General features: G+C 39.4%; 1 protein-coding gene across 1 annotated transcript in view; it reads left to right on the top strand.

Annotated features, from left to right (window-relative positions):
• Positions 1-2,369: 2,369 nt before the first annotated feature.
• The window catches only part of tgfb1a (transforming growth factor, beta 1a), a 32,446-nt gene continuing 21,984 nt past the window's right edge, over positions 2,370-12,831 (top strand). Inside the window, exon 1 of the mRNA XM_079824552.1 lies at positions 2,370-4,322. Coding sequence (XP_079680678.1) covers positions 3,998-4,322 — 325 coding nt within the window. The 5' untranslated portion in view covers positions 2,370-3,997. The remainder of the gene's footprint in view (positions 4,323-12,831) is intronic.

Genomic DNA, 12,831 nt, shown 5'->3' with positions numbered 1-12,831 from the left:
AAATCATTTTTATCCATGTCAAAGTTTCTGTTATGGGATGGGATCTCTCAATTAGAGAGCTGTAATTCCATTTTACCAGTAATAGTTTAAATTAGAGGACATTCTTAGAAACAATTCAATTAAAGAGCTCTTTACGCAATAAACAATTAACAAATAACTTTACATATGTTAAAGGTCTTTAAAAAAAAATTCAAGGTGTAACACGGTTAAAGAAACTGTCAGAAGGATTAGCTACTTTGACACTTTCATGAGCACAATGTAAATAATCACACACAGGCTCAGAAACGGCATGGTCACCATATTCAGATTTACAGTCCAGTTTGAGTTTGTGGGATCAAAAGTGCATGCTGGTGCCAGCTAGCGAGCTCTCTGTTTTGAAGCCTGGTTTCCTTGGCTTCAGTTTGTGAGAAAGATCACAGGCCAGTGTTGGCTGTATCCACAAACACAAATGGTGTTGGACATAGTTAATCATAGTCTGGAAAGAGAAACAAACTTTAAAAAAAGAGTACAAAGTATTTAGTAGTAAAACTAATATTTTTCTGTGGTTAAAGTACTTCATTTTATGCCAACATGCAGAGCTGTATACAAGTAAGGTAATAGCTACTACATAAAACCCATAAAAATAGGGCACAATTTACTGTATTAATTTGACAGAATTTTCCGTATTTATTTGTGTTTTACCTGTTTTTAGAATTTTGAAATTCATTGCATTCTAAGTTAGGGTTAACGGTGGAAGGAAATGGTTAATCTGGTTTTAGTTTTCATTTTTAACATTTAATTGATGTATTTAAAATTGGCAGAAAATGTCTTCCATAACAGAAATGTTCGTAAAATTACTAGATAATGTCCAGGTAATAAACTGCCAGTACTTTTTCCATTATTTTATGAAATTATTATTTACAGTGTAGTGGGACTTCCTGAGAAGTCAACACTAGGCTATAACTCTGCATGTGGTGCTTTCAAAGATGTTGTGAGCAGTCTAATGTGGTTTGACTGTCTGTTTATCTGACCAGTGGAAGACTAGGTAATAGTTCCTTATTTCTGCTTGATACTTTTGTGTGCAAAAACAAACAAAAATAACAACTTTATTCAACAATTTTGTTCTAGCCTGTGCCAGTCTCCTACGCAGTTTACGTTGTAAAAACAGTGCAGCATGAAGTTTTAAGGTTGAACAACTGGAGTCACATGGACTATTTTAACAGTGTTTTTAATACTTTTCTGGACCTTGAAAGTGTTAATTAAATAACTGTCTATGGAGGGGTCAGAGAGCTCTCGGATTTCATCAAAAATATCTTAATTTGTGTTCTGAAGATGAACGAAGGTCTTACGGGTTTGGAATGACATGAGGGCGAGTAATTAATGACAGAATCTTTCATAATTTTTGGGTGAACTAACTCTTTAAGACTGGAAATCAGCAGGTGATTTAACTGCTCTTCAGGTCCACAAGGGGGTGACAGAAACACATGAAAATGGATACGGTCAAAACATATTGAAGCTGTATTGGCTTTATTTTATGAAACGCATATCTCAATATCTCACGAAAACACAGAAAACACAATATATGTGAATTATAGAGATCTGTAACATTTTCTTGCTACTGACATTTAACAAAACAAACCAATCCAAATCCAAATGAAAACTGTGCTAAAGCTTTACTAATGTTATGCGTTATGAAAATGCATGATGGAATTATTTTGCGGCAAAGTATACTATAACTGTAGATTCCCTTTAATCAAGCAGTGAGATTATCTGAGAACATGCAAATAACTGGTTGCTAGAGTGTTGATATGGTGTGTTGTGCAGGTTGAATATTTAAAATAAACAATTATTCTGCTCTTTCAGCACAGAGAGGGCATTGTTATTAAAAAAAAAAACCCTAATGCTCCTAAAAAATTCCTAATGTTCAAGCCAGCCAAATGTGGATTTGGATCACATGTATCTAATAGTTCAGCTTCACATCTATTTAATGACTGCCTTCTTCAAAACATTTGAAGTAGAGGCCAGAAAATAAACAGCAAAGTGAACATCAGCTCACCGCATTACATAACTGTGGCTTTATAACAGTGTTCTGTTATGCAGCTCATCGGGGTTCAGTTTGGGAGTGTGTTTGTATAATAGAGAGCATTCCAGTGTGTCTGTCATCATCTTACCTTGGCACTTATTTAATAAGGTGTGTGGTTAGTTTGGCCAGACGTTAGTGTCATGCCCATGTTATTTAGCTGTCTGTCCTTTCACTGTGTATTTTTGTGTATGTGTGTCTCCCAGAAGCTGCTAAGGGCTTCCTGGTCAGTATAAGAGAAGTGCTGTGTGAGGAGCAGATTTCAAAGAGTCTGTTAGCCTCATTTCCTGGGCGGAGAGTTCTCGGCTCTATAGTGAAGCAACAGCAACCCGAAAAGAGTAAGTGAGTGAGCATGAGTGGGAGAGAGAAGTTATTGGAACGTTAAGCTCTCACAATTAATTTTGTCACCAGCAAGCTCTGACAAGCGAGGAGAGGGAGTGTGTTACAAGAGGGAGCTAATATAAAGCGTGCTGTACCACGAGAGAAAAGGAGTGTCTGAAGGACTTTTTTTACTCAAGACTGAAGCCAAAAGACTAAAGTGGACAAACAGAACAAGGGCGAGTAGAGAAGGAACATTTGAACCTCATTTACTGCTGTCACTGCTGTGGTTCACGTGCTTACTGCCTGGACACTCATGGACGGTTCATTTGTTTCGCTCTTTCTGTTTACTCCATCTGTCACTCAAGGATCATGGGTTGGACGTGGTTAGTTTGATTTTCCTGACACATTACATCATCGGGGCCAAAACGTCAGGGTATTTTCCGAGAGGATCTGTTTTCCTTTCATTTCCTCTCAGTGAAATGAGATGTGTATGAGAGTGGGGGTTTGTGTGTGAAGCAGTGTGTTTGGTCAGCCATGTAAATGAAACTTTCCATTTGTATTTGTAGTGGGAAAATCTTGTTTGGAGAGAAAAAGAGGTTGTAGTCTTTAAAGAGCCATGTTAAGTATCTAAAAAACACTGTTACTTATGTTTACTGGTCGATCGTGAAGCCTTTGCTCTGCATAGAGTTATTAAACTTGCTTAAAACTTCTTTACAATGTTTTGAGTGCTTTACAGCATCCCAGAGCTCTAAAATCAGCTTTGATGTTTGCATGTTAAAAGAAGTACTTTCAAACTGTGCAAGTCATCATTACTGTTATCTGATTATCTGGATGCTTCCAGAAAATCAATCTGAGCTTTCTTAAGTGGACACAGCCCTTTGATTTGTTACGAATGCAGAATGCAACAGGATGAGGTTGTCTGCTTTAGTGAAATAGTTAAGCAAGGCTTATTTCGAGGTTTTTGTGTGAGATGACAAAACACAGAGTGAATGATCAAGACCAGAAAAGCTTGGAAGGGTAAAAAAGCTGTGAGTATAGAGGAAAGTTAGTGAGAAAACAAGGTTACAGACGTGCCATTGTATCTGGAACTTTGTGTGTTTTCACAGCGGGAAACTAGAGGAGAGAAAAAGTCAGTCCAGACGCATGGACTTGAACAAGCATTCTGTGTTGTAGCAGTGAGTCAGCAATAGTGAAAAAAGTGTTTATGTTTGTATATGGGTTTTTAAAAAAAATCTGATTTATGCTTACATATGTCTGTTCAATACACTGGTCTGTGTTCAGGTGTAGCCTAGTAATTGCATGGTCTTTGTGTTTCCCTAAGTTTGTTTATATGGGAGAGCGGTTGCTCCATTTAGCCAAACTGTACTGTGCTGTCTGGATGGAGCTCTGAAACAGGGGATGTGTCAGGGATTTCCCATATTAGACAGACATCAGCTGTTCTTTTGGCTACGTTATTCAAGGTGCTTTCCAGAATCATCATCAGGTAACATCACCTCCATAACCAACTACGCTACTGTGCCTGTTAGATCCAAAGGCTCTACGTCAACAGACTCGATTACGAGCCTCTCTCCCACTTAAAACGGTTTCAAAAGACAGTTTGGGCTCCGATTTGACACCATGAAGTTCGTTTGCTTGGTACTGACGGCCCTGTGCATGGTGGCTGGAACGGGCAGTATGTCCACCTGCAAGACTCTGGACCTGGAGGTGGTGAAGAAGAAACGGATAGAGGCTATCCGTGGTCAGATCCTCAGCAAATTGCGCATGGCCAAAGAGCCCGAATCTGAGATAGATGATGATGGACAGAAGATCCCAGATTCCTTGCTTTCTTTATACAACAGCACTGTTGAACTGAGCGAAGAAATGAAGCTGAAAAATGTCCCTCTGCAGGCTGATGATGAGGACTACTTTGGCAAGGAGGTGCACAAGTTCGTCATCCGGCAAGGTATTGTCCCCTTTCTGACTTCTTTAGAGATATAATCTAACATCATGTCCTATTAATTCATGACAGTGTTGTATGGTGACATTGTTTTTGCATAGTAATCACTGTACAACTGCATAATCACTATACAATAACTTTCCATAACTTTATAATTGATCTATTTCCCAGGCAACCGATTTTGGTAGTCTCATGTCTCTCGTTTCAGTCTTTCTTTTCACATACTAAAATAAGTTAAACTCACACTAATATTAAATGTCTATTTATTTACTTAAATAGACAGTAGCCATCTAATTGAGTGGGATGATGTACAATCTGACTGACTGTCAGTCAATACAAAAATGTATTCCTTCATAGTGATACACCCTTTTACCCCTTACATATTATTATAGTTTATATCTTTTATATTTTATATTTTTCTTTACAGAAACAGTAGTGTCATTCAAGTATCAAAATTCCTGCTTCTCTAGCTCTGTGAAAAGCAGACTAACATGTTCAGTTATGTTAATTAATGTTAAGTTCTCTAATAAACTTCAGCCACTATAGGGGGCTAGACAGCATTTTCCTCCATTGCCCTCAGACTATGTGTGGTATTTTAGCGTGTCCTGATTTTGACGAGTTAGACGTGTTCCTGGGCCAACATATTTTGTTGATCCTGGAACAACATTCCTGGACGAAAATGTAGTCCTAACTCTAATCCTACCCCTAATTTCGAGTTCACGCTGCACGATTTTAGGCACGATTTTCACTCGCCGAAAGGTTTTGTGAAATTGCCGACAAATGCCCGAAATCATAGACAAATCAGTGCTCGTTCACACGAGTGACAATCATGCGGTGTGAATTATCCAGGGACAACGGATGAAAAATAGCCTTTTGGCTAACTCTGGTGCATTTACAGCAATGTCAATTAATGTACACTGTCCCTGTCAAATAAATAAATAAATCAAAGACGAGATCTGAGAGAATTAATATCTGGACTAGTCACATATGCAAATAACACTGGCGATGACCAACAGCCAATGAGAGAGCAAGATACAGGGCAGCGGGAGGTTCAGGGAGGAGTTATAGACCAGAATATCAGTGTTTTAATAGATATACTTACAACAGAAACAAAGCACAAACATTTGCTTGACCAACAGCAGCACATTGCACAATTATTTATTTACCTCAAACTCTCTTTGCAGAACACAATCATTGCTCCCTGTGTCTCCCCAACCATATCCTCCTTGATAATCTTTTTTTCTTTTTCTTCCTTTCGCTGCAAATCAACCCACAGACAATTTGGACAATAATTTTTAATAAAAAATCTAGTCTCACACATGCGTGATCTTGCGTTATTTCCTCGTCACTTCTCGCGAGTGTTTGGTTGTAAAACGTAGTTTGCGGACCGGACAGAGTTGTCTGCGATTCTTTCTATTGTGTAATCATGCCAGACTAATCTCATGAAATGGCGTATGTATGACACGCCAATTCGTATGCCATTTTGGCGTGCTATCAAGACGCATAATCGCTTTTTAGCGTGTTTATCAACGCCGTTTCATTCTATCCCCCTACCCCTAAACCTACCCATCACACACACACACACACATACACACACACACACACACACTGCCCCTGCCCCTAAACCTGACCATCACAAGAAACATTCTGCATTTTTACATGTTAAAAAAAAACATAATTTAGTATGTTTATAAATCCATTTACATTCACAAGGAATCACACGGCGTAGACATACACGCGGAATCACACGGCGTAGACATACACGCGGAATCACACAGCGTAGACATACACGCGGAATCACACAGCGTAGACATACACGCGGAATCACACGGCGTAGACATACACGCGGAATCACACGGCCTAGACATACACGCGGAATCACACGGCGTAGACATACACGCGGAATCACACGGCGTAGACATACACGCGGAATCACACGGCCTAGACATACACGCGGAATCACACGGCGTAGACATACACGCGGAATCACACGGCGTAGACATACACGCGGAATCACACGGCCTAGACATACACGCGGAATCACACGGCGTAGACATACACGCGGAATCACACAGCCTAGACATACACGCGGAATCACACGGCGTAGACATACACGTGGAATCACACGGCGTAGACATACACGCGGAATCACACGGCCTAGACATACACGCGGAATCACACGGCGTAGACATACACGCGGAATCACACGGCGTAGACATACACGCGGAATCACACAGCGTAGACATACACGCGGAATCACATGGCGTAGACATACACGCGGATAGCTCAAAATGCGTACAGATAACACGCCATTTGGCTTTAGAAAGTGGCGTGTATGTTTATGCAAAGTCATGATGTCATGTTGATCATGCAGTGTGTCCCCCTGTCGCCCCAGTGTGAACACAGCAGCAACTGAATGCTACCCCAGATAGTCATGCAGTGTGAAAAGAGCAGTGATCTAACAAGTTTAAAAATGTGTGCAGTCTGAACTCGGCATGAACCTAACCCTACCCATAAGTTATCCCTTAAATCAGAGGCAAATGATAGGTGAATATCACTGATGTAGAGCTTCTAACCCTGGTTGTAAGCCTAAACTTCACATAAACTGTTAACTTGTCCCTCAAATCTGATTGGTTGATTGGAATGTTTTTCCAGGATCAACAAAGATGTTGATGCAGGAACATGTTGCACTTGGTGAAATCAAGTTCTGTGGTATTTTAATAGCCTAGTTGTTATTGCTGTTGGCTTCATGCATTAGATTGTTAAACTCAAAGGTTTAACAACAAGTTCTTGCTAGGGGGTTGAACATTGTGAGGATACTTCATTCTGTTTGTTCTGAACTATTAGGTTGTTTGATCACCCTGACAGCTGTTTGTTCACATTTTTTCCCTTTTTTTCTTATAGTTTTTGTCTTAAACCTGTTGTTAATTCATTGCCACGTCTGATGTGGAAATAATTTGGCATTTGATGCTTACCAGTCACTTGCTTTCATCTCCCACCATCCCCGCCCTCTGTTTCTCTCTTACCCCTTTAACCACTTCAAACTTGACATAAACATCAGGCCTGTGATCCAATTCACATATCATGAATAAAGACCTCTAAAAGCAGATGGGGCTTGCTTGAAGGATGAAAACCAAGGACAAAGACAGAGAAATACATGAGAGAAAATGGTGATAAGGGTAGATGAGTCAGCTTTGCTGACCTTCTCACTAATTCTTCTCATGTTTTCTTTTTATGTGTTCCTCTGGGGTTAGGGGCTTTCCTGTAACTTGAGCTTTCTCTCTATTCTGTGTTTTTGTCTTTTCTCTCATTTCTTTCCCCCCTTTATCAGTCTGACAGTCCCATTTGACAGGAAAGAGGGTTGCTTGTTTCTGTGTGACTAAGATTGTGAGGAAATAGTCCTAAATAGCAACCTTTAATTCCTGCTCTTGCAATTCCCCTTGTGGGACAAAATTATTCTTTATATTTTGTGTTTGCATAAAGCTTCTTACATTTGTTTAAGGTGGAAAACATTGATGCAATTTCAAGGCCTCCCACACTCAGTATTTAGAACTGTAGTAATTGCTTACTTTCGCAAGACGACAAAAAAAGGACCCACTTTATATTAGGTGGCCTTACTTACATTTAACTAACAATGCACTTATTGTGTACATATATGTTTTTACATTGTACTTACATTTTAAAAAATACCTGCATGCAATTACATCTGTAATTATTAATTTCTGTAGTTACATTTATAATTACACAGTTGACACTTCCCTTACACCTAACCCTACCCTTAAACTTACCCATACCACCACACCTGTCCCTAACTTTACCCATATCCCACCTCCATATCAGCAAAAGTGTGTGCAATACAATATGAACACAATAAGTACATTTTACTTATTTTTTTATATAAGTACATAGTAGTTAAGGCTACCTAATATAAAGTGTGACCAAAAAAACTTTGTTTCTTAAAAATACTTAAGAAAACTGCATGCGCTTGAATCAAGGAAAACTCTCTGCTGGTTGCCAGGGTGTTGCACTGCAGTTGCTAAAATTTAGATACGTGTTTTAGAAACATTGCTATGTGGTTGCTAGGGTGTTCTGGGATGTTGCTGGCTGGTTACAAGCAACACTGCATAATTTGAGGTATAATTCACATCTGAAGCATAAACAGTGTGGGGTGAGTTATGTGGCATTTTTTTTAAATTTAGGGTTAGAGGTTGTTCTAATAGCAGAAATAGCGTGCTGTCCTTACAAAAAACAATAATCGTTTTTAACATTAATCTATATTGTTGCAATACATTTAAATGCATTCAAGAAAGCAGTAAAATATTATTGGCCTTTAGAACATGAATAGAAAAATATCTTATGTATAGTGTTCTCCATTTTAAAATAGGTCTGTCCACAGTGTTTTTCACTCCTGACAGAACTTTAGCAATGAATCTGTGTTAAAATATTTTTTTAGGATTACAGATTTGCTTTTGCAGGAATATAGATTGCGGTCATCATCTAATATGGTGTTCATATCCTTCTATCTATTATGCTTTTTTCCCCAGTAGCATAGATTTTGGCTTGACAAAAAACTACATTGCAGATTTTGCCACATTGTATCACACATACATGATACCCAGGTCAGACACAAAACTGATTTTGCCAACAACACTTGTGGATGTCTTGAGTGTACAGTCTACAGGTAAAAAATTATAAAAAAAAATATTTTGAAACATAGTATTAGGCTGTAGTTTTATTTGGAATGTATATTTTTTTTCCGACAGTAAGAGGACAGTAAAGCATGTGTTGGAGAGGCAGATTTTTAAGCCTGCTGGAATCTGGTTGCACCCAGTACTAATGATAGGTTTGTCTCAGTGCCTGTTAGGACAGCTGTCCTGAGCTTACCTGAGCACCAGCCTATGTAAACACACACACACACACACACACACACACACACACACAAATCCCACTCCACCCTCATCTACCACACACCAATCAACAAAGAGCAGTTCATTTGGACATCAGTTCAGTTTTTATGTGTGACCACAGGTGTTTGGACCCATAGTGAATATAATCAATACATTATATCCCTCAACCGTGGATGATGAATAGAACATGTCCTTAATGTGTACCAAGCTTATGAGAAATTATTAATTTTATTTCCCATTGCTTTAGAGACATATCTAAACATACTATGAAAGCATGTACACATTTCACCCCAAAGCCAAAAGATACAAATAAATAAGATAACAAAATAAAATGTATATATGTATATATATATAATTTAATTTAAGTTATATTTTTTAAAGCACAAATAAACACAACAAAAGTTGACAACTGTGCTGTACAGAGAAAAGAATAAAATAGAAAACACATTACCAACACAATAAAAAAAGAAATACATCACTAAATTTGAGTTAAAAGAAACCAAAAGTTAAAATGAATGAAATGCAAGAGTAATGTACCTTTGATTTAAATTAATTTACAGACCATGCAGACCTCACATATAAAGGAAGACTATTCCATATCCTAGGAAAGGCCACTGAAAACGCACAGTCACCTCGTAACTTCAATCTTGATCTTGGATATGACAGTGTAATACTGTCTGAGGATCGCAAGCATCTTACTTACGTTACCTATTTACGTTTAAAAGATCTGACAAATAGGAAGGTGCCAGACAATTTCAAGACTTAAAAACAAACAACAAAATGATTAGTTCAATTCTATAACATTTACATTTATGCATTTGGCAGACGCTTTTATCCAAAGTGACTTACATTGCATTCAAGGTACACATTTAACATTTTTGTCAATTCTTGCTTTCCCTGGGAATCGAACCCATGACCTTGGCGTTGCTAGCGCCATGCTCTACTGTTTGAGCTATAGGAAAGCTATATAACGCACTGGCAACCAATTAAGAGACACTAATATCGGAGTAATGTGTTCTCGTTTACAAACCCCAGTTAAAAACCTGTTTGCTGCATTTTGGACCATCTCAAGCCGTGACTTCGAGGATTGGGGTAATCCAATATACAATGAGTTACAGTAGTCCAAGCGAGACAAAACAAAAGCATGTGTGACTCGTTCAAGGTCTTTAAAATAAGGGTGTTCGAAATCGACCGAAATTAAATTACAATCTCGAACTTCGAATTAAAAAATGGAATCGTCGATGCTGCCACGCCCCCATGTCACGTCCGTTTGCTTGCCAAGGGGAAAAAAACACACGTGTTGAAGTGCTGCGAGTCAACCTCAGCTACAGCCATTCAAAAGATAGCATGGCAACTGCAGATGCAGGAGACCCATCGACAGAACTTGAACCCCCTCCTCTTTCACTGAAGTCGCCGGTGTGGAAGTATTTTGGATTTCCATTGAGTTATGTTGACAACATTCGCGTGCAAATGCGCGCGCGTTCGGAGTATTCATAGCCGCAGACATGAGACCTTATTCGGTGGTGGAAAACTCTTGGTTAGATTAACGCTACGAAATCCCTAGTAGATCGCATCTCACAGCTACGGTGATTCCCTCCATGTACAATAATGTAAAGGAGAAAGTTATTGAAGGTCTGATCAGCGCACATTTGCCTTGACTATAGTATTTTAGCAATAGTTTTGCAGTTCTCTTTCCATATTCCTCTTTAAGAAGAACTTGAAACTACAAAATTGTTATAGTTGCCGTCTTGTTCTATTATAAAAAATGTTTGACAACTCAAAGAGCAGCTCTAAACAACATATCCGTCTTTAGGAAGAACATGAAAGAATGAAAAGATACAGTCATCATTCTCAGGGGATAAAAAGTAGTTATTATCAGTGTGATATATGTTCAACTGTTCGGAAATAGTTTGTTAAGACACTTAATTGTTCAGAGAAGACTATGGACATGGCTGTTTTATTGTTTTTGTTTGTTTTGTTGTGAACTTGAATGCCATCTTCTGTGAAGAAGACTGCACTTACAAAAGAGAAACTAGATGGAATTGACTGAACACTGAAGATATAAGTTGTTAGATTGTTGTTAATAAATGTTAACTAAAATACATTTGACAATGTAGTGTGGTACATTGCGAACAAAGGTCAGATATTATATTGCATAAAAGTCTAGTCTAAAAATGGCATAGCAACCTGTGCTTAAAAATAAATAAATGTAAGAATCGAATCGAACAGTGACCTTAGAATCGAAAATGTAATCGAATCGAGGATTTGGAGAATCGTGACACCCCTACTTGCTTGTCAAGCAAGGTTTCTAGGACTTGCTTGTCATTATGTTTTAAAGGTAAATAGGTTTGGGTGTCATCAGCATAAAAATTAAAATCCCTCCATGCTTCCTTATAATTTAACCTAGTGGAAGCATGTAAAGTGAAAACAAAATGGGAGCCAGAATAGACCCTTGAGGAACACCACAGTTAAGGCGTGCTACAGATGAAACAGCACGACCAATACCTACTGAAAAAGTTATTTTTTTAAGATTAGATCTGAACCAGCTAAGGGCAGTTCCTTGAATGCCCACACACTTTTCAAAGCGTGATCAACTGTATCAAATGCTGCACTCAAAACTAAGAGCACTAAAATTACTGAGTTCCCAGAATCAGTGAATAGTAAAATGTAATTTTATACTCTTAGTGCAAGTGTAGACTCAGTACTATGATTTTTCATAAATCCAGACTGGAATTTTACTAGAATACTATTTGTATTTGTATTAGGATTTAGCCTGCCGCAATGCAAGAGCCAGAGAGCAAGACTGAGCCGACCATCACCCCGGAGCCCAAGCCCAATGAAGGGTCTGACCAGGTGTGTGATCTGGCAATACTGTGCATTCCAGTGGACGTGCTCATGGAGTACGAGGGATGGAAAGAAGCCCTGCCCATAATGCCCAGCCTCCCTCTCCCACCTCCTCTACTTAAGACTGCCAGTTCCTTGGTCCCACCTCAGCTGTTTCCCTTCAGTCCTTCGGCTCTGCTGCAGCTCCACTCTGCTGCGTGGGTCTGCCTCGAGTCTTCCGGTCTCTTGCTCAGCCTTGGCAAGAGGATCCCCTGGCTCTGCCTCCAGCCGCTGAGCCTGTCACAAAAAAAACGTACTTTAGCTTTTCATCTAAAACAAAATTAATTTCCCATTATCACTGTTAAGCTGCTTTGAAGCAATCTGTGTTGTGAAAAGCGCTATATAAATGAAGGTGATTTGACTTGACTCCACCTCGGCCTGTCGATGAGTCAGCTCCACCATGACTCCTCCCTCCCTCGACTCCACCTGGGACCATCATCCTTACGGCTCCACCGGGCTCCCTCGTCCCTCTGGCGCTGCCTTGGTCAGTCGCCACATGCATGTGCCATGGACTTCCAGGCCTTCAGCTGCTCTTTGTCCCTCCACCCCTTTGGCTCAGTCTGACTCCACCTTCCCTCTGACTCCACCATGGTCCTCAGTCTAACTGGCTCTGCCTCAGTCCTGGCGGACACTCATCACTGTGGCTCTGTCTCGATCTCCAGATTCATCTGTGTCACGTGGTGTCATTGGCTCTTCGGCTATTCCTGGTTATCCACTTCCATCAG

This window comes from Gobio gobio (assembly GCF_949357685.1).
Source record: "Gobio gobio genome assembly, chromosome: 8".
In the NCBI taxonomy this organism is placed as follows: domain Eukaryota; kingdom Metazoa; phylum Chordata; class Actinopteri; order Cypriniformes; family Gobionidae; genus Gobio; species Gobio gobio.
Note: the sequence above shows the minus strand (reverse complement) of the source record. Positions and strands in the feature narration are given on the sequence as shown.